Source organism: Chelon labrosus (assembly GCF_963514085.1).
Source record: "Chelon labrosus genome assembly, chromosome: 24".
Classification (NCBI taxonomy): domain Eukaryota; kingdom Metazoa; phylum Chordata; class Actinopteri; order Mugiliformes; family Mugilidae; genus Chelon; species Chelon labrosus.
In genome coordinates, this window is record NC_140357.1 from 3,544,131 (window position 1) to 3,571,759 (window position 27,629).

At 44.9% G+C, this 27,629-nt stretch overlaps 1 protein-coding gene across 1 annotated transcript in view; it reads left to right on the forward strand.

The window, feature by feature from the left end:
* The window catches only part of LOC311509423 (uncharacterized protein), a 53,012-nt gene extending 25,660 nt beyond the window's left edge, over positions 1-27,352 (forward strand). The window contains exons 3-17 of the mRNA XM_084574632.1: positions 2,208-2,277; positions 9,249-9,433; positions 9,946-10,020; positions 12,150-14,780; positions 14,982-15,185; positions 15,294-15,431; positions 16,125-16,180; positions 16,960-17,077; positions 17,248-17,304; positions 17,781-18,091; positions 23,036-23,128; positions 23,696-23,788; positions 24,409-24,490; positions 25,291-25,403; positions 25,504-27,352. Coding sequence (XP_084430758.1) covers positions 9,295-9,433; positions 9,946-10,020; positions 12,150-14,780; positions 14,982-15,185; positions 15,294-15,431; positions 16,125-16,180; positions 16,960-17,077; positions 17,248-17,304; positions 17,781-18,091; positions 23,036-23,128; positions 23,696-23,788; positions 24,409-24,490; positions 25,291-25,403; positions 25,504-25,713 — 4,320 coding nt within the window. The 5' untranslated portion in view covers positions 2,208-2,277; positions 9,249-9,294 and the 3' untranslated portion in view covers positions 25,714-27,352. The remainder of the gene's footprint in view (positions 1-2,207; positions 2,278-9,248; positions 9,434-9,945; positions 10,021-12,149; positions 14,781-14,981; positions 15,186-15,293; positions 15,432-16,124; positions 16,181-16,959; positions 17,078-17,247; positions 17,305-17,780; positions 18,092-23,035; positions 23,129-23,695; positions 23,789-24,408; positions 24,491-25,290; positions 25,404-25,503) is intronic.
* The last annotated feature ends 277 nt before the right edge of the window (positions 27,353-27,629 follow it).

Here is a 27,629-nt window from a genome sequence, read left to right on the forward strand (position 1 = left end):
CAGCGGGCGGCTGTCGCATCAAACTTTACGCTTCAAATTGTTGGCCTGGTTTCAGCTACACAGATTACAAGTTCCACTTATTGGGGAATCTATCGTGACTTAACCGACAGCCCAGATTAAAAACGCCAAAATGCGTTTGAAGAGAATGAATGGTGAACTGTGTTGAGGGACTTTTATAAGAAACAAACAAGCTGCTGTGAGAGAGAGGGATCGTTTGCTTTGACTCTTCAGAACATGCGGCTTTTCAGTCCACGTTCGAGATATTTTTGGGCCAGACTGAAACTACACATCTCTTTGTATTTTTGGCTGGCCAGGCCTCCTCCCCACAATACTTCCTGTGTGACCTCAGCTTCTTCTGTGTCTTTCTCTTCATTCACACTTCCTGCCTTCTGTCTCCTTCTGTCCGCATCTAGACAGACAACTAATTAACAGACTTTAATAAATGCGCAGGGACGTATTGCAAATGCCTCGTCTTCCGTTGGCCCTGTTTGTTTCGGTGGCTGGTTTGTCCCCAGTCCAATTAATCATTCCTTCAAATTAAAAGCCTAAACAAGCCAATTTGTGTTGTATGTTCACTAATGAGAAATTAAACGTTATGTTATTACCAGAGTAGGAAATAAGGCAACTTCTAAAGCACATGTAATTGTACTTAATCGTTTTAAAAAAAATGCCAAAATTGCATGAGACAGAATTACTGTCTACACACTAACAAATTAGCAATTTGGAAATATAATCATCTATAATTCTATAATAAAGAACTCATCCATAAAGAATTAAGGGAATAAATTCCATTATTTAGAATTGAAAGTATGAAAGCTGCTGTAAACCAGAACTCCCTCCTCTGTGAATTCTCTTTCTATTTCACTCCTGGCTTCTCTTTCTCTCTCCTCAAATAAATCAGCCTCCTTCCTGTTTGGAGAATCCCTGCTCTGCTCTTTGTGTATTCTCTCGTCCATCCTCTATCTCTTTCTTTTTCTGTCCAAATGCCCGTTTTGGAGCCAGAAACCCCCCGACGGTGCATTCACGGCGTCTTAATGTTAACAGGATGCTCTGTGTTCCACCTCCTTAGGGTCCCAAAGCGGAGCAAACGCGCAAGTCTGGCTTTCTTCATGGCTGGCCTGAGCCTTAACTCATCCCCTGGCTCGGCCCCGGTGGACCAGTCCAAGAATTTAAAAATCTTAAACACATTGCGCTAGTTTAGTCTGTCTATTTGGCTCACGGGGGTACATGTACTCTTTCATTACCTTGAACACCCCTCTGTTTTGTTTCTATATTTTTTCAGGTCACAGTACTGTCCGTTAAAGTCCTCATAAAATGGCTAGCATAGCTACATTTATGCGTTTCCTGAAAAAACAGGAAGCTAAGGAGGCCGCCCCCTCCCAAAATGCCCAGCGCGTCCTGATTGGTTTGCTCCAGTGGTTTGTTCAACAAGGCACCACCGATATATGTTCAACCCGAAGCTATCTTCTAGGAAAAGACAACAAAATCTAAGAAAGAATTTCATTGGCTGCAAAAGTAGTACATGCCCCGTAGTTCAGGATGAGTCATCAACAAATTTTCCAGGAAATTGCATACTATTAAGAATACCTACAAAACTTTTTTTTGTTTTGTCAATTTTGGTCCAGATATGTTACATATAGAGCCAGCATATAAAAACAATTAAATTAATTAGATCTTATGGAGAATATTATAGGCAGTAGCTGGTTTGGTTAGCTTAGCTTCATTCGTTTCAATTTAAAATATGCACGTGTTGTTGAAAATGAGTTAGCATAATGCATTAAACAATCCAGGCAACGGGACAACAAAAAGATATGAATCTGCTTATTCGCATGCACACGCTGTAAATAGATCAGACTGCCTTTGTTGCTGTGCACAGCCCATTAGCGGCATCTTAAAAGAGAGAGAAGGCCGCGCTGAGGTTTGGATTAATGTTGCTGGCAGACTCCAGGTGACAGAGTTAAGCTGCTGCGTACATGCACGCCTCGTGCACGGCGTGTGTTGAACACAAGGCAGAGATGAAAGCTGTCGTCTTAAAAAAAAAAAAAAAAATGAAATGGTAAATTAAATGGGCTTAGGCTTGTCTCCGACCCAGTGACATATAACTCTTGTTAAAGAGAAGTGCTCTGTATGTTTAAATTGTAGTGCTGCCGCTTTAAGCCGCCCTAACCAGTATTCTCTCTTCTTTCCTGTCCCTTTTATCCCGGCAGTTCTGAGCAGACACATCGAACTCGGCTCTTGTCAGTTGCATTGATCCGTGGAAACAGCTCTTAAGCTCAGGTAAGCAAGCACAGTGTGATTTACTTCAACTGAGAACCAAGACTTACTGTAAGTAAGTGCTTTTAGCTAAATGCTGATGTCGGCATGCTAACAAGCTGAAGGGGGAGGTGTCATGGTGGGACGATAGCATGCTAACACGCTATCTGAAGTTGATGGGAATGTGTTTAGTTCTACATGTTTACGTGTTTCGTAAAGGAAATACACAAGAGAGGCAAGGACAAGAGAACGGACCAAACATAAGTACACGCCCCCAAGTGCAGAATGAGTCATCTACATTTTTAAATCATTTTGCAAGACATTACAGATTCTAGAATACCTACAAAATTACTTTCTTGTCAATGTTGGTCCAGATACTAGCCTAGTGCAGACATATTATATAGTACAAGACATATAATATAAAAAGATTTAAACATTAAATTTGATATTATGGGACCTTTAAGGTATTTAAACCTAACTAATGGAAAAATAAAGTTTTACCTGATTAATTCACGAGTAGTTTAGATATTTCACTGCCACACAGAATCACCAAAAGTCATAAGGGTCTGTCATCTGGGAACCATGAATATATATACAGATTTTTATGTCAATCCATCCAAGTACAGTAGACTTATATTGCTCTAACTAAGACAATGTCCGACAAATCAACATTACCACCTACAGAGCTGTTTATCTTGAGCCACAAGATACGTCGCTGCTATTCCGGCCCAAAAAACGAGATATTTAAATGTTACGCCTAAATAACTTAAAGAAATAGCAAAAGCATAGAAGTCTGGCCCGCTGCCAGATGGAACGCTCTGCACTTCTTCTACTACTATCCCCCCATGACATTTCACACTCACTTTTCCCATGACTCATGGGGCCCCAGGTTAAGGGGTTAGTCACATCTAAGTGGCCGCACTCAGCCAGATGATTAGCTCGGCGCTTCATGGATATGTAATAGAGGAGGAATTATGCTCCGGCAACATGCGTAAGGGAGATGAGGAGCGATTGTTTGGGTTGATCTCATGCGGGATATTTTCAAGTCGTTAGGCTGAGACTCCAGTCTCATGTTCCAGCCTGCTTAAACATGTTACATGACAGGAAATGAACTGACAGAGCGAGCGGCTGGTTGTGGGATTTTCGGCTATATTTAGCTTCACGTGTGTTTGCTTCCAGACAGAAACTTTGGGGGTTTGTTGATGCATTCGGCGGCGTCAGTTGTAGGGTGTGTTTGTTTGTTGAGTTTTGTGGGTTTTTGTAGACGTTAATCATAAAGCCAGCTTAAATCTGACAGCGAATTTTATTTTTCAGACTTTTCTCCATGTTTTTGTCTTTTTATTGTGGAAAAACCAAACATTTTTAACCTCTTTACCCCTTTAAAAATCATCGATTAACAGCTCTCCTACAGCGAGATAGTTCCACAAGGGGAAAAATGTAAAAACACACATAGTTTTATCAAATAAAAATATGTAATACACACCGCCCCCATCAGCAGCACCAGCATACAGGCCTAAAATTACATCAAGAGCCCGACCAGCAACCAGCTATCGGTGTATTGATGGATTTAAATGGCTCGGCTCCCATTTGTGTGAGTGCAGTTACGAAGGTCCCCCCAGGGCCCGCGCCTGCAGGATCTGGTGACCTATTTCTGGATCCGTAACATGGTCAAAGTCCGCTCTCATCCTCCACTGACCACCGCCGACCCCTCCCGCGCTTGTTCTAATGTCGCCATGGGAACAATGACGTCACCGCGGGGTGGGGCCGGGCGGTGTACGTCAGGGAGCATCTACCCGTCTCATGAGGTTGGGTGCTGAAGCTAAAGAGAAGGGAAGGGGAGATATGGGAGATAGCATGCAGAGAAACACAACAATCAGTCTGAATTAAAGTCAAACTTAGATGTTTTTGAAATTCAGTCTGCCGTTTACTCTACAAAAATACACACAGAAAATGAGTGGGTAGCGGATTTGATTGACGTATCAATCAAATCCGTCAAAGAAACGCCGTCCACAATTTTGGTTCCTACCTCCAAATTCACCATGCTCATAGCGGGATTTGAGCGTCAGGGGAGCCCAGATGGAGCAGCTGCATCGCTGACAGTATTTTCTTTCAAAGGACGGGAGTGGTGACAGCAAGAAGAGCTTGCTCAATCCGTATGCTAACATTTTGATGCACTACTTGTCTTTGACAACATTTGTGGTGGGGAAACGAGAGCGTGCTTGGCAAGCAGAGCCTGGAGCGTCCACTAGAAACCAACAGAGCGGCGGGTGATGAGTGAGTCGTTTTATATGTGGACGGACCTTGATGTTCAACACCAGCAGCGGGCGATGTGTCTGTCAGGAGGTCCCTAAATGCTCACTCATATTCAAAGGCTTGTTCTTTTATAGAAACTATTTCTGCTGATATCCTAAAGTGGATCATGAAATTGTCACAGTTTAAGAGTTTTATGACTGCAAAACCAGCCTCTGTGAATTGTGATATAATCTAGGTGCTCCTATACTGCTGTTATTACGGTACTTAATCTGCAAGCAGTGGAGTCATTCCCCTACCTCCTGTCCATACGTTTGTGTGCGCGCGTGCCTTTGTCGTCATGCTGCCGTTCACCATTTACAGAGCTCATTCACACTTCACTGGCAGCGCTCATTATGCTTCAAACCCCCCTCATGTCTTGCTGAGTCAATGAAACATAATCCGCTCGTCGGCTGCTGCAGGAAGCCGCTGGATCCTGGGTTGATTACAGGTCGGCGCAACCTTCACTGTCACCTTACAGGGACTGTGTTTACTTGGCTTGTAGTGATAGTGTACTGATAAGGCCCTTTTTTGTTCCTATCAAGCTAGAGACCTGATCTGTCTTTACTGCCGCCACATTAGCTTTATGATATTAAAAAAAGGCTCTTAGCCAGTTATTTTTCATGCAGTATCTTAGGTCATATGTGCATGAGCTAGACATTTGGCAATTCAAATCCTTGGCCTGCCTGCCAAATGTGGGACGGAGAAGACAAAAGCTTTTTTATGTTCAATAGATCAAAGGTCTTAGAAAGTCTTCGTTAGTTTAAAGGACAAAACACAGCATTACTAAGAAGTCAGCGTGGATGCAGACAAAGTGTTCAGAGATAAAACCATAATGTGAGACAGTTCTCATGAATGTGTAGAGGCCCTGCTGATCCATGCTGCAAACAAAGGTTTTCAGACACATACACCACAGAGGATTAAGGCCAGGTTTGGCCTACTGAGACAGGCTGCCAGGGATTCCATCCTCCCTTCTAAATGGATGGTGACATACCGATGGGAGCAGCGCTCCATGGAGGCGTGATGGGTGACCCAGATTGGGGTGGGGTTGGAGGGCGGGGGGGGTGAGGCTCAGAGAGGAAGGGATGGAAGGTTGGATTAGGGGCTGGGGTGGGGCGAAGTCGGCAGTGGCTGGAAGGTAGAGCGGACCGGAGCAGGGGGCCGTGAAAGTGCGAGAAAACAAAAGAAAGAAGGAGGAAAGGCAAAGAAGCCAGTCAGATGAGCCGCGGGCCTGCCGCCACACCTTCTCTTCGTCTGTCTAAGAGAGCACGCTAGCATGTTCAGTTTAAGACATCAGTCTCGAGATGTGATGGGATTCGACAGCATTTTTTTGACTCCCAGTGCTGTTGATTTAACCCTCTCAAGATTGGGTTCACATGCTGAGCAGTTATGGGCTAACTGCTGGGTTTTGCAGTCTTTCCGAAAATATAACAGTCAACCATTATTTAATGGATTAGGATTGGATTTTCCTGCTCATAAAGCAATGATAGCTGCAAAGCAAATAACAGACTGGCACTACAGGGTGTGTTGGTAATTGATGTTGAGTCTCCATAGTGAGTCATTGCTGTGGAGAGAAAAAAATAAAACATTTTAAGGTTTTTTAACAGTGCGTAATATGTCCCATTTAATCCTCATCTTTTTTTCTTTCGTATAAATATTTTGAAAGATGTCATTATTTTCTTTTTTATCTATCTGTAACTCAATAAGACTTAGAAACAGCTAAAGGGAAATGTCGGTTAACATTAGGCACAAAAGGATGACTGGGTGAGCCTGGAGAGCAAGGTCTGGGAGTGGGCAAACCCAAACATCAGGGGGGAAATAAAAATAAACTGTCAAGAGTTCAGTATTGTCTGTTATTACTAATCTAAATGTCAAATATTGACATTGACATTTTTTGCTATGTGGCATGAGCCTAAATTTACTCAGATGCACGGGAATTTGCCTTCGTACTTTGGCAAAAGTTTTTATGTGTATTAGGTAAAAAGAAATTGTGATTAGTCTTCCAAATGTAAAAAATAGCATTTGAGACCAAAGAAGTTAGCTATAAATTTAAGTCTGTGGTCATTAAAGTACCAGTTCCCAACAGGAACCATTACCCCGGGAGGTTAAAATTAATTTATTATTGGAAATAGTCAAATAAAAACTTGACTTGATAGGCTTAAAGGAGGGGATAAATGGTAGGCATAGCTAGCGACAGTAATTAACTTCAGTTTAGCTAGAAGTATTGAATAAGCTGTTTAAATAGTTTGTCAAAAGTAATGGACAAATGGTAGTCACAGCTAAAAATATGAGCTCTATAGTTAGCTACATGATAATTAGCCGAAATTGCTATAGCTAAACATAATGGTTAGCCTCCTAACATTTAAAGCTAGCTAACAGCTAAGAAAATGTTTCACTTAGATAAATGTTATGGACAAACAGTATAAACCGCTAAAACGTCAACTCTATGGTAAGCTAAAAGATCATTCCTGAAATTGCTAAAGGTAATGGTTAGCCTAGAAAATTGACATAGTTAGCAACAAAAGAAGATGAATAAGCTAAATGCGATACATAAGAAGTGCGTTCATTTATTCATTAGTCAAAAGTAAGGGTCAATTATTAAACGGCTGAAAGTATAAACTATATAGTTAGCTAAAAAATCATTTATAACTAAATGTAGTGGTTAGCTTTAAATATTGATGTACTTTGCAAAGATGAATTACCTTAAAATAATGTTTAAGTTTCTGTACTGTATTAAATAACGTCCTGCTTAAATTGATGACCATGGTGGCTAGTGTCCTTAAGCCACTTTGCCAGTCAGTGGTTGTTGTCATTTTGCAGTGTTCAGGTAGGAAGAAGAGGAAATATAACCAGCAAATAATAAAAAATAAGTATTTAGACCTGGGAATCCTGGCCATGCTAATGAATTGGCAAGAAAAGGGTTTGCTGTGTTTGTGTTTTTCATCAGTTAATTTCCTTTTTATCAAATGAAAACACAGACGCTTTATGTAAACAGACACAATTTGACATCCATTGTACAACAGGGACAATGTGTGAATGCTAAGTGTGGCATGGTATTGCCAAAACAGCAGCTGAAAGCGGGTCAACTCATAACCACCATCAGCACAGTGTGGCTGTCAGCGCACCAGTTTTCTTTCTCCTTAGCAACAGCTGGGTCAGAGCCTCGGGCTCAGATTTTCAGTCTCAGACAGTTTGGCCCAGTATCTTTGAGTGTCAGTAGGTCTTCCTCCTCCTCCTCCCCGTTCTCCTCTTCATCCTTTTTGCTCTCTCTCTCTTCTGATCCTCACAATGCAGTAGACATTAGCCCCGATCGCTGTGAGCCTGTCGTCATGCAGCGCTGCAGGGATGGAGAGGAGGCAGACTTTAGGAAGGAATGAGTAGGGAAAGGGATGAAAGAAAGGAAAAATCTAAATATTACTCATATATTCACAAGTTGGATTTTATTTGCAATACTTTGACATTTTGGGAAATGTCATGTCTGTGGCTAGAGACAGCAGTAGGTTAGCTTCACTTAAAGAGCCTGGCTCTTGTAAAATTGTTTTTATACCTCATATACTTCGCTTCATTACCGTCATATGGACTGAAGCTAGCAATTTTCCCTCGTTTCCGTGCTTTATGCTCAGCGAAGCATAGCGAATTATCTAACCTTGCTAGGACAGAGACAGCAACATTGGGCATCATCACCTGGAGTTTAGGCGGAGATGAAGACAGGAAAGGAAGGAGCTGACGAAAAATACAAATAAATACATGGACATGAAAGCTGAGTGGAAAAAGATGACGAGAAGCAGCGTAAGCTAACGCGGAGGTGAAGGAAGGAAGAAGAAAGGAGTCCTCCTGATGATCTGTTATGATGAAATTAGCCGCAGCTGCTTGATGATAATGACTCTGTTTAGCTAAGCTGCCAGGCACGGGGGCCCCCCTGCTAATTGTATTTAAAAAGCAACATTATGTGTTTGCTCTAAACCGGGAAAAAAAATCCCACTTTTATGAGAGTACATGCTTGATTAGGGCGTAGATGCTTTAGCGTTGCATAAAGTACTTGAATGGGACAAAGCTTTTTGTTATCATAATTGGTGGAAATGAGCTTGTTGCACTGTAGTGTCAACAGTGGACGCTTATAGCTGCAGCACTTTTCTACCCGGATTCGTGTATGGAGCACTTTTTCTTTTTTTTTGTCTGAATGGGCCGATGCTGTCAGACCCATCTGCTCGACCCCTCCATAAGACCTGTTCTGGTTGCCGTGGTAACAACCTCTTTATCAGCAAGGAGGGCATGTGAAGGGTGTGTTCGCTGTGATTTTTTCCCCCCTTTTCTATTTCATAAGTATTCTACAGCAGGATGGGTATCACACTTGTTTTTTTTTTTGGAATTGCATACATTTCAAAGGCTTTTTGCTGATTGGTTGCATTTGTTTGTTGCTGTGTTTTTTGGTTGATGTACAGTTTGGCGTAAATGATATACATGCCTGCCCTGTAAAAGGGAAAAACAATTAATCATGACCAATATAGAGATATTTTATTTATTCCCTCCTGCCTCAGCACATGGATGCTGAAACAAAGAGCATTTGGTTGAGCCGGTTAAAGGGCAAAAGTGGCGCTTTACTCCCCCTGGTGGCGGATTTGTGCACTTCATCATGCAGTTGACTCGTCTGTATCATGTTTTTACTTATTTTCCACCACCATCTGCTTCTCTGTCCAAATCACCAGATACAACAGGTGACCCGTCCACTCCCGGGTTTCCCAGCAGGCAGTCATGGCAGACGGTCGGCAGCCGGAGGACCACTGGGCCCCAAACGGCCAGGAGAACGGCGAGAACGGCTACTCGGCCTACAGCTCTGGCTACAGGGAGAACGGATACCACGGCGGGGCGGCTGCGCACCCTGGGACGACAGGTAGGCATGCAGCACTGTGTCAGCGGTATTGACTGGACACGCCACCAGATGGGTCTGCAGCTGCGGGTAATGTGATAAATTCCACGGTGGCGGGAAGGGGCAGTCAATCCTCAGAATGCTCTTGAACAGATCAAACAGCTTCTCATTTGAAAGAGTGCTGATCATGAACAAAGAGGCATTAGTGCAATTAGTCCATATCTAGGAGAACCCATGATTCCACGTTATTTATTTTTAATTCCTTAATGTTTCTGAATACTGAGCTACATGTGTTCCTTTTTTTGGTGTTTCTGCACCCTCTGAGGTAAGGTTCCATTTACATCAATCTTCACTGGACGGTAAACACAAAAGGCCACACTAATCAAATCCCAGAGGCGCTTCCGTCTGATCTGTGCTCTGCACCCATGCTCTCAAAGGGACGCCTCGCAGAGATAAAGCCATCAGAGTCATTTCCTTCCTCCCATCCACGTCTTGTCTTCCCGGTGTGTCTTTCTCTTTCTCTCTCCCTTTCGCAGTGGATGACTCAGCCAATTTGCCTCCCTCCCCTCCCCCCTCTCCATCCGCTGAGCAGATTGGGCCCGTGGCACAAGGTACACCTCCGCACACTTAAAAACCACCCCAGACCGTCCGCGATGGCAGTGTGAATGCTGGATGCGAGGGGGGGGCGCAAATGTTGCTAAAAAAGAAGACGCCAAACTGTCTTGAGACGCGGCGGCCGCTCCTCCTCTTTCTCCTGGTCCCTTAGGGTTTAATTTCATGCTACTCTGTCTCTTTGCATGTCAGCTAATCACCTTTAGGAAGTTTGCAGCATGTCCTCCACAGTGTCCTATCCACGCTTTGGTTCATTTTACCAATATTTACTTCAGCAATAGTTTTCTAACAGCATTTACCAGAGTCAACCCCAGATACAAGGACTCAGCGACACAAACATTCCTCTTCCCCTTAGGCTGTAGCACATAACCTGCCACTGGAGCCCTTCATTTCATTAGTCTGCTCTACCCTCTCAGCATCTCCTGTTTTGTTCCTTTGGTCTTTCCTTTGTAAATCACACAGCAGTAACTTTCAGCTCTTTACTCATTCTTTTTCTTTTGCTTTTAGCATGCGGCATGCAATCGCCAAGGTGCAGATAGTCACGTTGCATGGTATTCTTATATTTAGAAACAGGACATATTTCTAGGCAACACCGATCTTTAATCAGATAGATTGCATACATTATAATGTGTATATGTTGAATGTTTCTCTTAATAAATTATATTTTAAATGTATCTATAAGGGCTAAAAACCTAGGACGTGTGCTGATTGCATCCCATGCTTCTCCATCTGAGCTGAAAGTGTCTCGTAACCCATGTGCGCCCACTTTTTGTTGTCCTCCATGTCTCATCTGCGTGTCTCCCTTCCCCCGCGGTCAAAGAGGATAAAGTAGAGGTTGCCAGTCGGCACCAGGAGCAGGCTCAAGAGGAGCCCGGCAGTTACCAGGAGGAGGTGGCATGTGAGCAGCCGGGAGACTCGCTCTTAGAGCAGGGCGATTGTTTAACAGAGCCCCAGGCTTTGGGCTGCCCGCAAGCCCAGACACCTGAGGTCCTCAATGGAGGAAGTCATCAAGGTGAACACAGCCCGTCACAAAAAGGTGTGTGTGGTTTTGTGCGTATTCATCCAACTGGTGTGGGGGTACTGTATGTGTCTGAGTGAGTGTGAGTCTGTCTATTACCTACTGTGCATGATCCTTGTGCTCTTTTAATGGGCACAACTAGAAATTGTACTGCAACTCAGGCTTTTGCTGCCAACCTTCCTGCAGCTTTGTTGCTCTGTAATCCTCAAGCTTCTGCTTCAGTACCTGAAGCTTTTTGATTCTGTGCTTTATCATGCGACACATAACCATTCGCTTCTCATTGGAGCTACATTCGAACGCCTGATCAACCATAACAATGCGGTTGATCATTTCTGCACTTTTGTATTGCCAGCTACATTGCAAATGCTGATACCACCGTCTAAACTGTCGAGCGTCGCAGATGTAGATGTTGCTGGATTTGGTTGTCTGTATTTTCTTTACGTGGGTTTTGCTGGAATATTTTTGTGTGTTTGACGAAGCCGTTTTCTGAGAACGCCCACCTGTATGGGCGCTTCACGAATCAGTTCTGAATGTATTTTTAGTCTGTTGAATATCATTTTCTTCAAGTTTCATTGTCGTTTTCATTTCATCCCGAGGCAAAGGATAATTCTGTTTTCCTATTGTTACTAAATTTCACCCTCACCGGACATGAATCATCAGCCCAAAGTTTAACTTAATACAGAAAATAGCTTAAACATCATATAAAGATTAATTTATATCCACAGCATGCCCATGCTTGCAGTAGAAACTGTAATAACACCATTACAAAATACATATCTTTTTTGTAATTAGGTTGACCATTATTGTCAATCCTTACAATAGGAATTCAATATACTGGTGTACCACTATTTTGTTTCTCATCTAAAATCATGCAACTCATTCCTTCATTCCAGTTCTGCACGCTATCTTGGGTGCTGTGACTCCCCCTGTGCTGTTGTGGCCTGGCACAAAATACACTGTGCTGTGTGTTTTGCTTGATGAAGAGCTACTGTATCTATGTGCAGAAGGCCTCGGCTTGACTGTATTGGCTCGCTTTTGTGGATGCTGCAAGCAAAGCTTTTAGCTAATTTGACTCAGCCCAGAGTTGTACAGTATCCTTCAAACTCGCAGCCCAGCCCGAAGAGAGTATCGGCAAGGCATCTTGTGAGTCCGCCGTGAAAGAAGATGAACCTCACGTGCCGTCGCTAAGTGAGAAACAGGTGGTTGGTGAAAGAGCAAAACCTGAAGGAGGAGAAGAACACACTTCAAATGAACCTCCCCTTCCTTCTGTGGAAGAGAAAGATCTCTCCGACACTTCCTCAATTGCACAAGCTAATCAAGACAGAAAGGATTCAGTAGAAGAGCCTACTGTGAGAGAAATGCTTGTGGAGTCTAAAGCAAAAGAACCTTTAATGACAGATGACTTACCAAATGAAAACAAGGAAAAAACAGCAACGGTCGAGGCAATAAATAAGGAGGGCCAAGATGGTGGTAGTGATGTTAGATTGCAAGAAACATCAGTCACTAGCATTCAGCAAATTACAGAAACCATGGAGTCAAGTGAGTTGAAATCCACATCAGATATTTTTGTGGAACATGAGCCACAATCAAAAACATACTTTGAGACATCATCAACAACAAAAAGCCAAGAAGAGGAGTCCCCACAAACCCAGAGCTATTATGAACTCAGCACAACAACAGAGGCAAAATTGAGTGGAGTGGAGCAAGAGCTGAAGGAAGAAAAAATCAGGACTTCTCCTGCTAAAAGTCTCTCCTTGAACATTACTACAGCGGGACAAGCAGCAAAGGGAGAAAAGTCAAGAACCTTCTCAGAAAGCTTGAGTCCAATCAGTGGAAGTGTTGATGAAGCAGAGGTTCACCCTACAACTCCGTCTGTGGAGATTCCCCCGGTTGTCTCCATTACCCCAACTCACACTGCATCACCTGAAGATTTCCCCACTACGGCTGAAGCGCCTGTAGTTTCTGATAAGCACACCTCCGGTTTCGAACAATCTGGAAGTCTTTCTGAGATGTTAGACCTGGCTGGTGCCCTGCCTCGCCCATCCCTTGAGAGGAGGGAAATTGACCACATGAGACGAAAGTCAGTCCCTGCCAATGTGTCCGCTTTAGTGGGGAGCTCTTTGGCCAAGCTTTCCTTGGCGGACCAAACCCCAAGAGTGGTGGCAAAAGAAAGCCAGCTGGAAGAACTTGGTTACTGCGTCTTCAGTGAGTACTCGGGGCCCATGCCTTCTCCTGCTGACGTACCAAGTCCTGGAGATTCTCCACATCAGTGTTTCCCTCCTGTGGAGGGTGAAGTAGAGGATCTTGGTGTCTTGGGAGTTAAAGGTGTTCAAAAAGGAATGCAAGAACAAGATCTTAAAGAAATTGCGCCTGATATCTCTCAAAAAGCATTGCTAGAAAAGAAGGATTCACCAGTCAAAACCTCCTTGATTCTTGAAAGAGCTGTGACAAGTGGACTAAAACCAGATCGTCTTAGAATCCCAATGACTCCGACAAAAGACCGGCTGACTGAATTCCGTTTGGAGAGTGGCCTGCCTGGAGACATTAAGATCCAAGCAATCCCTGAGGTAGACGTTGAAAGAGATCCCTCAAGAGAAGCTTCTCCCATCCCACCAGACAGTTCCTTTACTTTCATTCCAGTAGAAACCGGAAACAAGCCGCCAACTACTCCCACCACCCCAAAATCCCCAGACGTTAAACCCTTAGAAACCCAAGTAGGTGAAGAAAATGCAAAGAAAATTGTCTCAGATGATCTGGACTCTGAGAAGGTTGATAATGAACAGACTGGCAAGGAAATGTTGAAATCTGAGCAGAAAGTATTTAAAGGAACAAGTGATGAACCAGAAATGCCAAGCAGAGACACGCCTTCAGCATCATCTCAGTCTTTAGAAGAGAGCACAGAAGAAGAAGACAAGAAGATTCAAAGTGAGCAGGGGACACCTGCAAGAATAGAAGGTTTAGAAAAGCAAGAGACATCAAATGTCTCTCAGGATTTCAGCACTAAAAAGCCCTCAGATGAGAAAGATGCCCAAATGCAGTTACAAGATGTACCTCCAGCACCAAAACTACAAATATCTTCTCCAATCATCATTATACCTCAAGCACATGTAGACGAAGAAGCAGAAGATGACGATGATATTGAGATTGCTGAAGAGCCTCAAGAGATAATGGAAGAAGCCGAAGAGCCTGCATGCCCCAGAAGTGATCAAGCAAAGGATTGTCAAATTAAAGAAGGTGAGAAGGAAGAGCAGAAGAAAGAGCAAGTAAGGTTGATGGTTGACGATCAGCTGCTGGATGATGACCCTAAGTCTGGAGCAGAAGATTGGAGTCACAGTGCCCAAAACAGTGATGATGGGGAACCTGCGACAGACAGTTCACACTTGTCTCCATGTTCTGATCATGACCTACCACAGCAAACAGAGGGAGGAAGCAGAGATGAAGACATGGAAGTGGTTAAAATAGAAGAGGCCGTACCGATAGATGAGGTGGAAGGAAAAGAAGAGGAAGACAAAGGAGTAAAGAAAGACCCAGCGAGGGAGAAGGAAGAGAAGGATGTCAGTTCTGGTGTAGAGGAGGAGAAGAAAAGGTTGGAGGAAGATGATGTAGGGAAGGAGAGGATGGGGGAGGAGGAGGTGGAAGAGACCTCTGAGGTGCTCTGCCACACCAGTCGGGTGACTAACGATGAAACCACCATGGACACATCAGTCCTAGATACAGACAGTGGCTGGATGGACTCACAAGGTACCCACAGCTTGTACAATTTCTAAACAAATCACTTGTACAGTAATTGTTTACGGCCTCTGATGTATATTTAACTGAATATCAAAATCTAGCTAGCATCAGAAATCTTGTTACTAGTCATTGTTTCTTTTGTACTAAGCTAGCTCCTAGCTAGCAAGGCGTGTGGAGAATTAGTCCTCTTCTGATGCTTCTCCACTGCAGATGATGACAAAAGTATCATGACAGAGCAAATCGAAGCGCTTCCTCAGACCCAGAGTCCCACCAGTACACCGGTGGTGGTGGTGGACAGACCCCATAGACGTACCCCTGGCAGAGGGAGGGGCCACCCTATCACCACTGATTGTAAAGTGTTCCGCAAAGTACCCAGCCACCATCTGCCGAGAGAGGAGATGAAAAAGAAAAAAGGTTCCATTTCTGTGTTCAAGAAGTATTACTTATTATTACTTGTGATGTTCAGCAGGCATTTAACAGAGGTTTTTATGTTGGTATAATCCTGTTTTTCCTCTCTGCTAGTAGGCATGAGGAGGGCTGATCAGAATAAGGTGTCAGCCCTCCAAAGTCGCTCTCCATCTCGAAAGAGCATAGCCAAAGTGGTGGCCAGACATCCTAGGCCTGCTCCGCTTCACGGCTCTGCTAGACGCAAGGCCACAGGTGAACACTTCACCAGGAATCAGTGCCGTGGATAGAGAGAGAGTCAAATTGAATTTAAAAAAATTCAAAATTAGGACAATGTACATTCTGGTTTGTAGCTTTAAACAACAAGTAACAGGTACTGAATATTCTGATCACTTCGCTCTCTCTCTATTGATGGCTCATTGGGGAATTAAGCAGGCGCAGTGTAGCTGGCAAACATCATGTGCTGATGATCCATTTAAAAATAACCACGTCTCGTCTTTTTTTTTTACAAGCTCACCTGCTTTGTCTTTCTTTTCTCATTTGTCAAAAATGGGGTATTCGCTCCTGCTTGGCTTCATCTTCACATTTATTTTCTGCTCTGTGATGTTGTTTCGACTGGTAATGTGTCCTTTAGTAGAAATAGCTGCTCTGATTTCATTCCTTTCCTTGAGCCACTTGCTGGAAAAAATGGCTTTACGCTGAAAACTGTGTGTTTGGTCCGACGGTGTGAAAAAAAAAAAAGTTTGAGAATGTCAAGTGAGAGTGACTAAACTACCGTGATGTGGGCGTTTTCACCGATCTTTGTCACCTGAGCGTGTCTCTGCTGTTTGAAGTCAACGCACAAAGCACTGTTTGCTCCTCGTGATGAATTTAGACGTGCAACGCTTAAAATGTCTCCCCCTGCTGGTTTGGTCTGATCGCTGCAGCATTGCTCTTTTTGTTGCATAGGTATTGAACACCATCAGCCTCTCAGTGTGGCCCATCAGTCCAGGGAGAGAACCACCGTAAGTACTGTCATCTTTAAACACACGCATTCATCGTATCTATCAATAATAGGTAACTTCGAGAACCATTTAGGAGATGAAATAGTTGGCATGTTTTCTTTTTTTTTGCATGTCTTTTTTGTGTTATTTCTGTCTCTGCTTAATTGTTTTGTCTCGCATGCCCGCCTCTGTCCTCAGTCTCGACAGAGAAAATCTGTGAGTATAGAAATCGAATTAAAGCACAGAGCTTTTTGTACATTTTACAGAATAATGGCAAAAGGAAATTATATCATACAGAAAAACCCCAACATTTCATTCAACCTTCTTTTGTCTTTTGCATTGTTGAGTGTACTTACTTTATCATTTACGAAAGTATCCAGCTATTACTTTCTAAACTGTAGTTCCATTTCCGCTCTGTTCTTTCTTAATTTCTTCATTTCTCCATATGTTTGTCACCTCCTTCCTTCCTTCCATCTTTTCCTGCATGCCTCTTCCTCCCCCATGCCATCGGGTGCAGAGCCCCACGAGGGCTGTTCTGTTAAAGATGGCAGTGCAGCGCCGGGGGTCCGATCAACAGCCCCCCCGGCCTGGCTCTGCCTGTAGCCTTAAGCGGAGCCCCCTCGTGGAGGCGGAGCTCTGCGAGGCCCGCGCCGCCTCTGCTTGCTCCCGCAGGTCTCCTCTGCTCAGCAAGTGGGCAGAGAAGGTAAAGTGATAGGAAAATAGGGGTAGGAAGGTAGCTGTGCACAGTGTACACGTGACGGAGCATGCGTATCGACTCTGCGGTGTTTGTGTCGATCCAGGAGCGGGCATACCGCAGCCCTGAGAAGAGGTCGTCCCTCCCGAGGCCGGCCAAGTCTCTGACTCGCCACATCCCTGCTGCTGAACAGGAGGACAACAGCACCCCCTCCAGGCCAACCTGTAAGAATGCGCACACAAACACAATGCTTAACCTTCAGCTGCTTGCACTTTTTCGAATGATTCTCCTCGCTCAATATTATATTTTAACTCCCACCGCCCTCCACCTCCTGCCCCCCCTGCTGTTTTTCCCTTTTGTCCTCCTTTGTCCTTTTCCCTCTCCCTTCTAAAAGCGATCCGAACCGAGTACAGAGCGGACAGCAGGTCTGGAAGAGCCCCTAGTATTGCAGGTAGACCACCTGGTAGTTCCTGTTTAGATCCAGCATATCCTCCTTATCCACACGGGACATCTTGTTCTTATTAGGCTTTTTATTTTGGTTTTGTTTCATATATATTTTGTATCAGCTAGTCTGCATCATCCATTCAAGAAGCATTCATCCATTTACCTTTAAAATGTGTATAAATTGGTTTTGTCAGACCTGCCGTTATCTTATTAGAGGAACAGGTGCATGAAACATTGGTCTCTTGTTCTAATTCAGCACCTTGTTAGCTCAAATCTTATTGGTCCTGCCCAGGTAACCTAGCAACAGGCCAGCAGCTGCCTGTGTGCTTTCCTCATCAAACATGTTTGATCGGGGGTTGTTTGCTTTTTGACTACCTCTCTTTGTCTGCTTCCAGGAAGCCTATTCTTCATTCCCTTCATTCACATCGTCCATCTTTCTTCTTCACATCATTGCAATCCAACAATGTGCTTCTTCCCCGTAAGGTACGGACTCTGCGCGCTCCCGATCAGTCCGCAGCGGCGCCTCCACCCCGGGCTCCACCGCCGTCACACCCGGGACGCCCCCCAGCTACTCCTGCCGCACCCCAGGCTCGCGAACCCCGGGCAGCCACACACCCAAGTCCTTCAGCGTGCTCCAGGAGAAGAAGGTGGCGGTGATCCGCACCCCGCCCAAGTCGCCGTCGTCCGCCCAGCGGCAGCTGAAGGTTCTCAATCAGCCCCTGCCTGACCTGAAGAATGTAAAGTCCAAGATTGGTTCCACCTCTAATCTCAAACATCAGCCAAAGGGTGGACAGGTAAAAGGCACAATCCTGGAACACGACAGTTTAAAAATATCTAAATTAAATTTACATGAAGTCCTTCAAAATTTGAAGCATGCACCAAATTCTGCCACATGGGGGCAGTAAAGGACACTAAAATAAAATTTAATTGAAACTGAAAAATCTTACATTGGACGTTTACTGCAAATCAACCATTAATATTATTGAATATAATGTCTAATAATATCATTTCTGCATTTATAACAATAAGGGATTTGTTAGAGTCCATTGCAGAGCATCACATTTGCAACAGCTTCTAACATAAGAAACTTGAGCCATTTCTCTCGGCTTCTTCTTCCTTCCCTTCTTCCTCTCTGTGATGCTCGGACAACTCTCCTCACATGGTCACCCTCACTCACCGTCTGGCCTTCCTCTGAACCTCTGCTTTTGCCGCCACTGTGTGTCTGCCTTCTCTGACTGTCCCCTGTCCCTCTGCCCTCTCCCTGTCGGCTGTCATCTCCGTCAGTCTGGGTGAACGGACGGTGGCCCACTCCGCCCTCTCCCCCTCACTTCCATCCTGCTTTCCTCAAATGTCTCCCCATCCAAGGAGCTCAAGTTCAATATGTTAATGTTTTCTAAAAATAATAAGCCTTTAAAAACAGTCAGCAGTGCAGATTCTTTTCCCCTGGGGAGCTGCCTTTGTCATCGTAGTGCAGGGTTTTCCCTCCGGCTCTGGGTATTACTTATTGAGAAGATGCGCCAAGGACACAGAATTACAATATATCACCTCACTGCACTTCCTCTTTTAGTTAAAAAAAAATAAATAAACAATTTAAACTGAGAGAAATTCCCTAAAGGGGAGGATTTAAAAGTAGGACACAATAACTCATCTTCTTAACAGATGTGTGAACGGCTAATAGCATGTAAATTTTTAATCACATAGCCAAGTTAATGGTCCCAAGGTATTGCAGGGCGGAGACTTAATATTAACCCCAGTGATGTATGGAGGGGGAGGAGGAGAGGGCCGGTCGTTTTTCTTTGAGTTGAAATGTGACATAGTGGCAGAAATTTTTAATGAAGCCGGGTGACGCACGGCTTATATCAGGGGCACAGCAGGCTCCACGGAGGACAGCCTGTGATGTGCAGGAGCTCCGTACCACACCGCGTTAAACCCGTCAGACTAAAGAGCTGGAATTAAATAAAAATAAAAAATATAATACATGAAAATTACGTGTTAAGTAGCTTTACTCACAAAAAGGCCTCTTGTGCAAAAAATGTGCACAAAAAATCTAAAAAAACATGCAAATTGTGGCAAAAAAATGTATGTTTCCAGCTTCTGAATTGTGAGACTTTTAATTAAATATTTTAAAAAAAAAAAAAAAACTGGTTCTATAAGCCAACCAGTTAATTTATTGTTAAAGGCGATAATTGCCAGATTAATCAGTAATAAAAATAATAATCCACTCCATCTTTAATTTCTTCTCCCAGTGAAGACAGTGATTTGTTATGTAAATTAAAAATAATATATATATTTTTTCACACCAAAACATATATTGGATTGATCATTTTAAAGAGACAGCGTTCAATTCGTGTGCTTTGTCATTGAGTGACCTTGCTGCTGTCTGTGCTGCAGCAGCAGTGTAGAAGACACAATGAACTGCAAAAAAGACTGATAATCGGAACACTGGGTGTCAATTTGTGTAAGGTGTACAGCCAATGCGAAGAGCTGTCAAAAGAATCCAGGTCAGTTCAGCGTAGACCGCAGATCAAGGCTGGCTCTCCGGAGTCTTGTGCGTTTTCCCCGAACCCCTCTCTCTCTCTTTTCTTCTACCTTCTGTTTGTGCTCACTTCGACTCTTTGAGCAATGGTCTTTTTTTTTTTGTATATATTGTAGGATGTGATAAATGAGGTGGAGAAAGAGTCTCACGTTGACAACGCAACGGCGTGTCGTTTATTCATCCTAACTATATTAATTCCAAACCAACAAAGCGTTGCCCATAACAACAACAAACCAGCAGCGTGTTCTTAAAGAGACAGCGTCCCTAAAACACGGAACGAGGTGAATTGTGTCCATAGTGTCCACTACATACGTCCCCCCAGAATTCACCAGAACAGAGAAACAACAAAGGTCAATGAGTAGGTGGGCGAATGATCCGCCCGCTACGGCTCCTTCGCACCGGAATGTGGGTTGAGGCACCCAGGCGTGGTGTTCCGGAGGCCTTGTGATTGGAGGGAGGGAGGTGGGGTCGGGACTTGGGCCGAGCCGGAGGGCGCCCCCGTAGTGGAGGCTGGGCGAGCCTCACCGGCCTGTCCAAATCCAGATGAGCCGGCTTGAGGCGGTCCACAGAAATGTGCTCCGCCTTACCACCCATGTCCACCGCAAAATGTTTTTCCCCCGTCTCCAAAACGCGGAACGGCCCGTCGTAGGGAGGCTGCAGCGGTCCCCGGTGTGCGTCCTGACGGATGAAAACGTAGTCCGCTGACTGCAGACGGGAGGGAGTGTAGGATTGCGGGAGGCCGTGGCGCGAAGTGGGTACAGGCGCAAAAAGTCTAGCCGTATCATGGAGCACAGTTCGCTGATGGGCAGCGGACCAGGGAACTGTGGTGTCGGCAATGAAATCCCCTGGAACCCGCAGTGGCTGGCCGTACACTAGCTCTGCTGATGAGGACTGGAGGTCCTCCTTAGGGGCAGTCCTAAGGCCCAGCATCACCCAAGGGAGCCTGTCCACCCAGCCACTGTCCTTGAGGCTGGCCCGAAGGGAGGCCTTCATAGCACGATGAAAGCGCTCACACAGTCCATTAGCCTGGGGGTGATATGCGGTGGTGCGGTGGAGCTTTACACCCAAGTTGTTCGCAACGGCGTTCCAGAGCTCCGAGGTGAACTGTGAGCCTCGGTCAGAAGAAAGGTCAGATGGGGTGCCAAACCGGGCGACCCAGGACCCGACGAACGCCCGAGCCACCTCAGCAGTAGTCGTTGCTGTCAGTGGGACCGCCTCCGGCCATCGAGTGGTCCTATCCACCATGGTGAGGAGGTAAGTGAAACCGAGAGAAGAGGGAAGGGGGCCCACCAGGTCCACGTTGACATGATCGAATCTCCGCTCTGGCACAGGGAAATGTGCCAGGGGTGCTTTGGTGTGGCGATGAATTTTGGAACGCTGACACTCCACACAAGAGTCTGCCCAGTCCCGCACATCTTTCTTGAGCCCATGCCAGACAAACTTAGCTGCCACCAACCTTTGAGATGGCTTCCGACCTGGGTGAGAAAGACCATGAACAGCCTCAAAAACCCGTCGTTTCCATGCCGTGGGAACGATGGGCCGCGGCTGTCCGGTGGAGACGTCGCAAAGCAGCATGGCGCCACGATGTCTAGTCTCGATGCAGGCAGAATGCTCCTCTGCGCGCCGGTGTCACACAAAAAACGGCGCCCGGAGGCGGAGTCCTGGATGAACAGCAGCCTGCCGGTGCGGCCGACGCTCAAGGCCACTACTGAGCGCCGGCCCTGGCGTTTCCCGTCCCCCTGAAGCTGCACGGCGATCGGCACTGCTTTGCTCTGGATCCAAATTTAGCGTGGTAAAAACACAGGCCGCTGTCAGAACGCTCCCGGTGAGAAACCGCCGTCACTGCAGCGAGCGCTGCATCACCAGGGAGTGGGGCGGCGGCGTGCGAAGCGTGTGCCGGTGCAGTCGTGGCGGCGTAGGCAGCATTGAGCGCAGCAGCAGTCATGTCATAGTTTTGACCAGCCAAGAAAAACCTGTCAGCCTCCTCAGCCAGCGCACGGCAGTCAGTGATGGTGGTGTTGGCCAACGCAGCACGGACTTGAGAAGGGAGTTGTCGCAAAAAAAGCTGGACGAAGAGGAAATCCGGTGTGTGTTCTCCAAGCAGACCCAACATCCTGTCCATAAGCTCAGAGGGTTTGCTGTCACCCAAGCCTCGCAGAGAAAATAGCCGGCTAGCTCTCTCAGCATCAGAGAGTTCAAATGTCTTTAACAGGTGAGCCTTGAGTGCTGTATACTTATCCACTGCGGGGGGGGTTTTTAGGAGGCTAACCACTCTTGTCGCTGTTGAGCTGCTGAGGGCTGACACGACGTAGTAGTATTTAGTTGTGTCCGCGGTGATGTCCCGCAGAGCAAACTGCGCCTCGGTCTGAGCGAACCAGGCTGAAGCCGACGACTCCCAGAACTCTGGAAGTTTTAACGTAACAGCGTTCGTTGACATAGTTGGTCTTTATGTCACTGGAATGCGTCCAGTAGATAAACGTCGGGGTCACCAATGTAGGATGTGATAAATGAGGTGGAGAAAGAGTCTCACGTTGACAACGCAACGGCGTGTCGTTTATTCATCCTAACTATATTAATTCCAAACCAACAAAGCGTTGCCCATAACAACAACAAACCAGCAGCGTGTTCTTAAAGAGACAGCGTCCCTAAAACACGGAACGAGGTGAATTGTGTCCATAGTGTCCACTACAATATATTATTTTTATTTGACAAACAACACAAAATGGTGCACAGGGCAGAAACATTGTCACTGCCAACATTTCGCTCAAACGTTGCTATACAAGTCTGGCGACACACGGACTTGCTTGGTTGGTGTAGGCGTACAACCTTGAATCAGATAAAAACTGTTGTTTTTTGTTTAACTTGGCCAGTGAGAATGTTTCTGCGTCCAGAGCTACACGTATGTAAAACAAAAATGTCAGTGTATCTCTAAAATAGAACCTCGGAAGGTTTTATTCCCACGGGCTGAAATCCCGCCCCCCCATTTCCGTTGGCTCAGTGGTCTTTGCTGCTGCTCTAGCGGCCCCTACTGGCCAACATTAAAGGCGGCTTTGTAGTGGAAATGGGCATTGTAGTCACACTCCCACCCTGTTAAAATGTAAATGCATGTGAACACACTCATTGCACACTTGATTTAACTAAATGAGGCACATATAGTGTTTTCATTTTATTTATTTTCTTTGGTTATTCGACTGTATTTTAGGTTCAAATTTTAAGCGAGAAGCTGGACTTCAGTCATGTTCAGTCAAAGTGCGGCTCCAGGGATAATCTGAAGCACACGCCCAAAGGAGGCAATGTATGTACGCCTTTTTCTCTTTTCCTTCTCTTTTTTTTTTTTTTCCAACCTTCTTCTCTTTTCAGCTGTAGCCCTCTCTCGTGCTACTTTTACGTGTTCATCTGTGAATCCCATCTGTGAATCCCATCTGTTTGTCTGCCTGGCTTCTTCTCAGTCAGGGTTTATCTCCAAAGTGTGATGCGTCATTGTTGCTTTTTTGGCAGCAAAGAAGTAAGGATTCCTGTCCTTGTTTCGCTGCATTCATTTACTGAAGTACAAGCACGGATGTCGCACTTGGGACTTAAACTCTTTCAAATATGCCTCAGGTTCAAGATCACTGCATAAACTCCATGCAAGCAGGAGGCTTCAGCTTGTCTTCTTTTCCCTAGATCAGCTCAAATTCAAGTGCTGCCGAGTGCTGACAGCTCGATAGGTCATGGATGTCAAATTGGGACACTTTAACAAGATTATGTTGGGTTTTAAAGGACAGAGGAGATTGGCCTTTTTTAAGCCCCTTCACTGTTCCCCCCTTCCTGTTTCAGAAGCCCTCAGTGTTCACAGTTAAAGAAGTCAACTTGTCATTCCCAGGTCATGATTCCAAGTGTTAAGCTGGACTTTAGCCACGTACAAGCTAAATGTGGCTCCCTGGACAAACTCCAGCACACGGCAGGCGGGGGAAACGTGAGTGACTCCGCGGAAAAAATTCAACCTTTCTTCCACGTTCTGCCCTTCTGATAACCCTCTACGTTTAGGCATGCCTGTGAACTGTAGCTGTGGGGTGTCTCATCATCACCAGCTATTAATTTCTCACTAACATCTCCATCAGAAATACATAATTTTTATTCACACAGGGCACGACATACGGTGTCTCTGCGTAGTGTGTAAAATTCGTATTCGTTTACAACCTTTACAGCATGCAGGGTTGTCAGCGTATCTTAACGGTGTTTGTACTTACACTAATTCACATCACCCATGGACAATAAAGTTTAATTGAAGCATCTGCTCCCTGTAGCTCCACGTAGTGCCTGTGCTGTGTCTGTGTGATGTCTGTGCCGTCACCGCTTGCTTTCATGTTAACCTCTCCCCAGGGAACTGACATCAGCCTCCCTGAGGCTCTTCCATGGACCTACGTTGATTGACCATCGCAGATTCATGTTGTGTCGCCTCGTGGCTTATCTTGTGTCGTCTGTTTGACCGTCTGTGAATTTGTAGTAACTTTTGTAGCGGTTTCGTTTTCCGCCCCGTCTTTTTCTGGGAAACACTGGCTAATTTGCGCGCCTTGTTCCTGCTGCTGCCCACAGGTCCAGATCCAGACCAAGAAGATAGACTTGAGCCACGTCACCGCCAAATGTGGCTCCATGTCCAACATTCGCCACAGACCAGGTACTGTACAGCCACTTTAAGGAAATTTAGATGATTATATACACTTTTTCTGATTAAGGTTACCATATATTCACATGGGACAGGGTATCTAAGGGTGTAGACACCTTAAAGGTTAGGGTTTTTTAATGGGAATTTAATGGGAACAACTAAAAATAATTATTACCTATATTTTTATGTAATGTCATACCCAATATCTGATATACCAGTTTATACAATAAGGTTGTTCTTGATCTTGCCTTATAGTGCAACATTTGACAAGTGTATATCAAAGTTAAAGCTACATTACCTTTGTCTCCCCCTTCTGGCTGTGAGGGTAATTACACAAACGATATAGATTGGTCTCGAGGGCATGTTCTAGGCTTCGGTTGACTTGGAAACCGTCTTGTATATTTTCCACTTGAAACGTTTCCAGGTGAAACAAGCAGAACATGAAAATGTTGCTAGTCCATGGACGGAGCTCTGTCTTTTAGCCCGCTAACCAAGCGTTTCCCTACGGTAAACATTTGGTACAAGATATAAATGGATTGGTCAATAAAATAAATATAGATTTGCTCTTTTTTAGTAGGCTACAGTCATGCGACAGTTTCATACAGTGAGCAAAATGAAAGACTGAAAACCTGGTGTGAATATGAAACTGTATGCACAATATAACGACTCAATCCTGGTCCTTTCGGAGCACAGCGGCCAGACTTAGATTCTTGGCCCCGGGAGTTGCCTAGAAGAAGAGCTGGCCTGCAGGCAACTGATTCCTCACGGGTTTGATGCATTCCTTCTTCTCTTCCTTGCTGTCATGTTCCCAGGGGGAGGTAATATCCGTATTGAGAATGTGAAGTTGGACTTTAAAGACAAGGCCCACGCCAAGGTCCGCTCCCTGGACAATGCCACCCACACTCCTGGAGGGGGGAATATTATGGTAAAAAAAAAAAAAAGGACGCAAATGTCTTCAGTCTCAAATGTCACTGCCAAAAAAAAAAAAAAGACCTTGACCTAAACTGTCTTTCCCAATTCACCAGATCGAGAGCCACAAGCTGTCCTTCCGGGAAACGGCCAAAGCTCGTGTGGACCACGGCGCAGAAATCGTTGTCACCCACTCCCCCGGCATTGAGACAGGAGGCACCTCCCCTCGTATGTCTTCCGCCGGCAGCATCAACCTCCTGGAGTCGCCCCAGCTCTCCACGCTGGCCCAGGACGTCACCGCTGCCCTGGCCAAGCAGGGCTTATGAGCCGGCTGCTCCCGCTTAAGATGCCCTCAACAAATCCACATCACCCCACGTCCCTTCACTCATAAGCGTCCAGTGTTGCCCCCGGGCCCCTCACTCCGACTCCCACAGGTTCTACAGTTGTCGTTGATTGGCTGCCTCGTCCGTCAACAGCCCTTCCAGCACTTCCAGTGGGATTTTAAAAACTGAATTCTTCAAAAAAAAAATCTTCATTCCCTCCCTCGAAAGGGCCACGCCCTGTCACTCTTAATTTTCATTCGCTGTTCACTCAAATATGGACTTTTTGGTTTTGTTTTAAATCAGCTGAAGGTTTGAGTGGATGTGTTTGTCTAAGATGGTGGTTTTAAGATTGTACAGTGATTTTTTTCGTGTGTATGTGTGAAAAATATCACCACATTCCACTTGTATGGGGTTAAAATTTGAGGGTGAACTCATGCATAACGTCCATTCAGAATTTACATGGTACTGGATGCAAGGTATAGCTACTAGATAGTAGATGCTAGTCTTAAAAGATTGTTTGGCGGACTTAACTTGCAGGAACATGGCGTGTAACTGACCTGCGTAAAGAGTGGCTGATGAGCATGTCTGCTAAAATGTGACGTTTTAAGTCAAACATTTTCTTCGTTCGTTGGATTTTAATCCTATGATTTCATGATATGTGCTGAATTGTTGGATAAATTGTGTTGTTTTCTTTTTATAAATGTCACTGTAGTGGAAGTCGTTGCGGTTTTGTACGTTCCCTGTGGCTGCTCTGGCTTATTAGCATTTAAATGTGGATAACCACTGCAGTTATGTCGAGTCAGGCGCTAAAAACGCTAGCTTTCCAATAGATTTTCTCTTCTCTTGTTTTCTGCAAACCAATGGGCTGCCCTTTTATGTATGGTTTTTACATTAGCGCTGTGGTTTTCTTAGGCTACAACAATGCTGTTATGCTGGCATGGCAAATGATAAATAAATTAGATCTATCTGAAGCTATCTTAAACTTTTCAGTGTGAGTGTAAATGGTCAGGGTGCATTTTAGAGTCGATTCTTCAAGGTCAATGCTAAAAAAAAAACCCTGTGACCTTTTCTCCTTTTGCAAAACTCTGGGTTGTACGGCGTACTTGGATGAGTAAAGGGCCTTAAGTTTGTTTAAAAAAAAAAAAAAAAGTGTAAAGTATGAAGCTTTATATGAAAACATTCCATTTGAAAGAGCAGCTAGCCGTGGCCCATTTCTGTGATTGTGCCGGTGTTGGCTGTTTTGAAAGGGGACAAAAGCGGAAACGACAAAGAGATGAAGAATGGGAGAAACCCACAATTTGCAGCTGTTAGAATCCATTTTTTTTAAAAGAATAAAAGAAAACAGTTCTAGCATATTCTCTGCTCACTTCTGTGAAACTCCTCTTCCCCTTCCTTCTCCTTCCTTCCTGATGTTTTTCTGTGCTTCCTATGCTCCCGCCTCTCCCGCCCTTCTTCGCCTGTGTAAGTGTATTTAAAAGACCATGTAGATGTGTGCACACTTTCTGATGTTTGAGACATAATGATGACAAATGCTCCTACAGGATGATGAAGACAAAAATAAAGAAAATAAAAACTGCTGCGCTCTAGTCTTTTGAATGAATTGAAACACTGGAACAATATGTTGCGTTGGTTTGACACATGGATAGTACAAAAATGGACGGCGGGACAGCTCCTCAAAAGTGAAGCCTAAGCAAGTAGAGCTTTTCTTAATGACTGGCTGCAGAATAGCTAGTAAGCTCCACCCCCTCCATGTTAGTGGGCGGGACTTAGGCAGAATTAAAACACTAAAATACATGTCAAATGCAATTTCAAGGGTGGTTTCAGTCAGTTTAGCTCGTTAATATAATACTGATGTATATTTAAGTGTCCATTTTTATGAGAAGTGTCGTTTTAGTTAGTTATTTGACGCTATAGAAGCA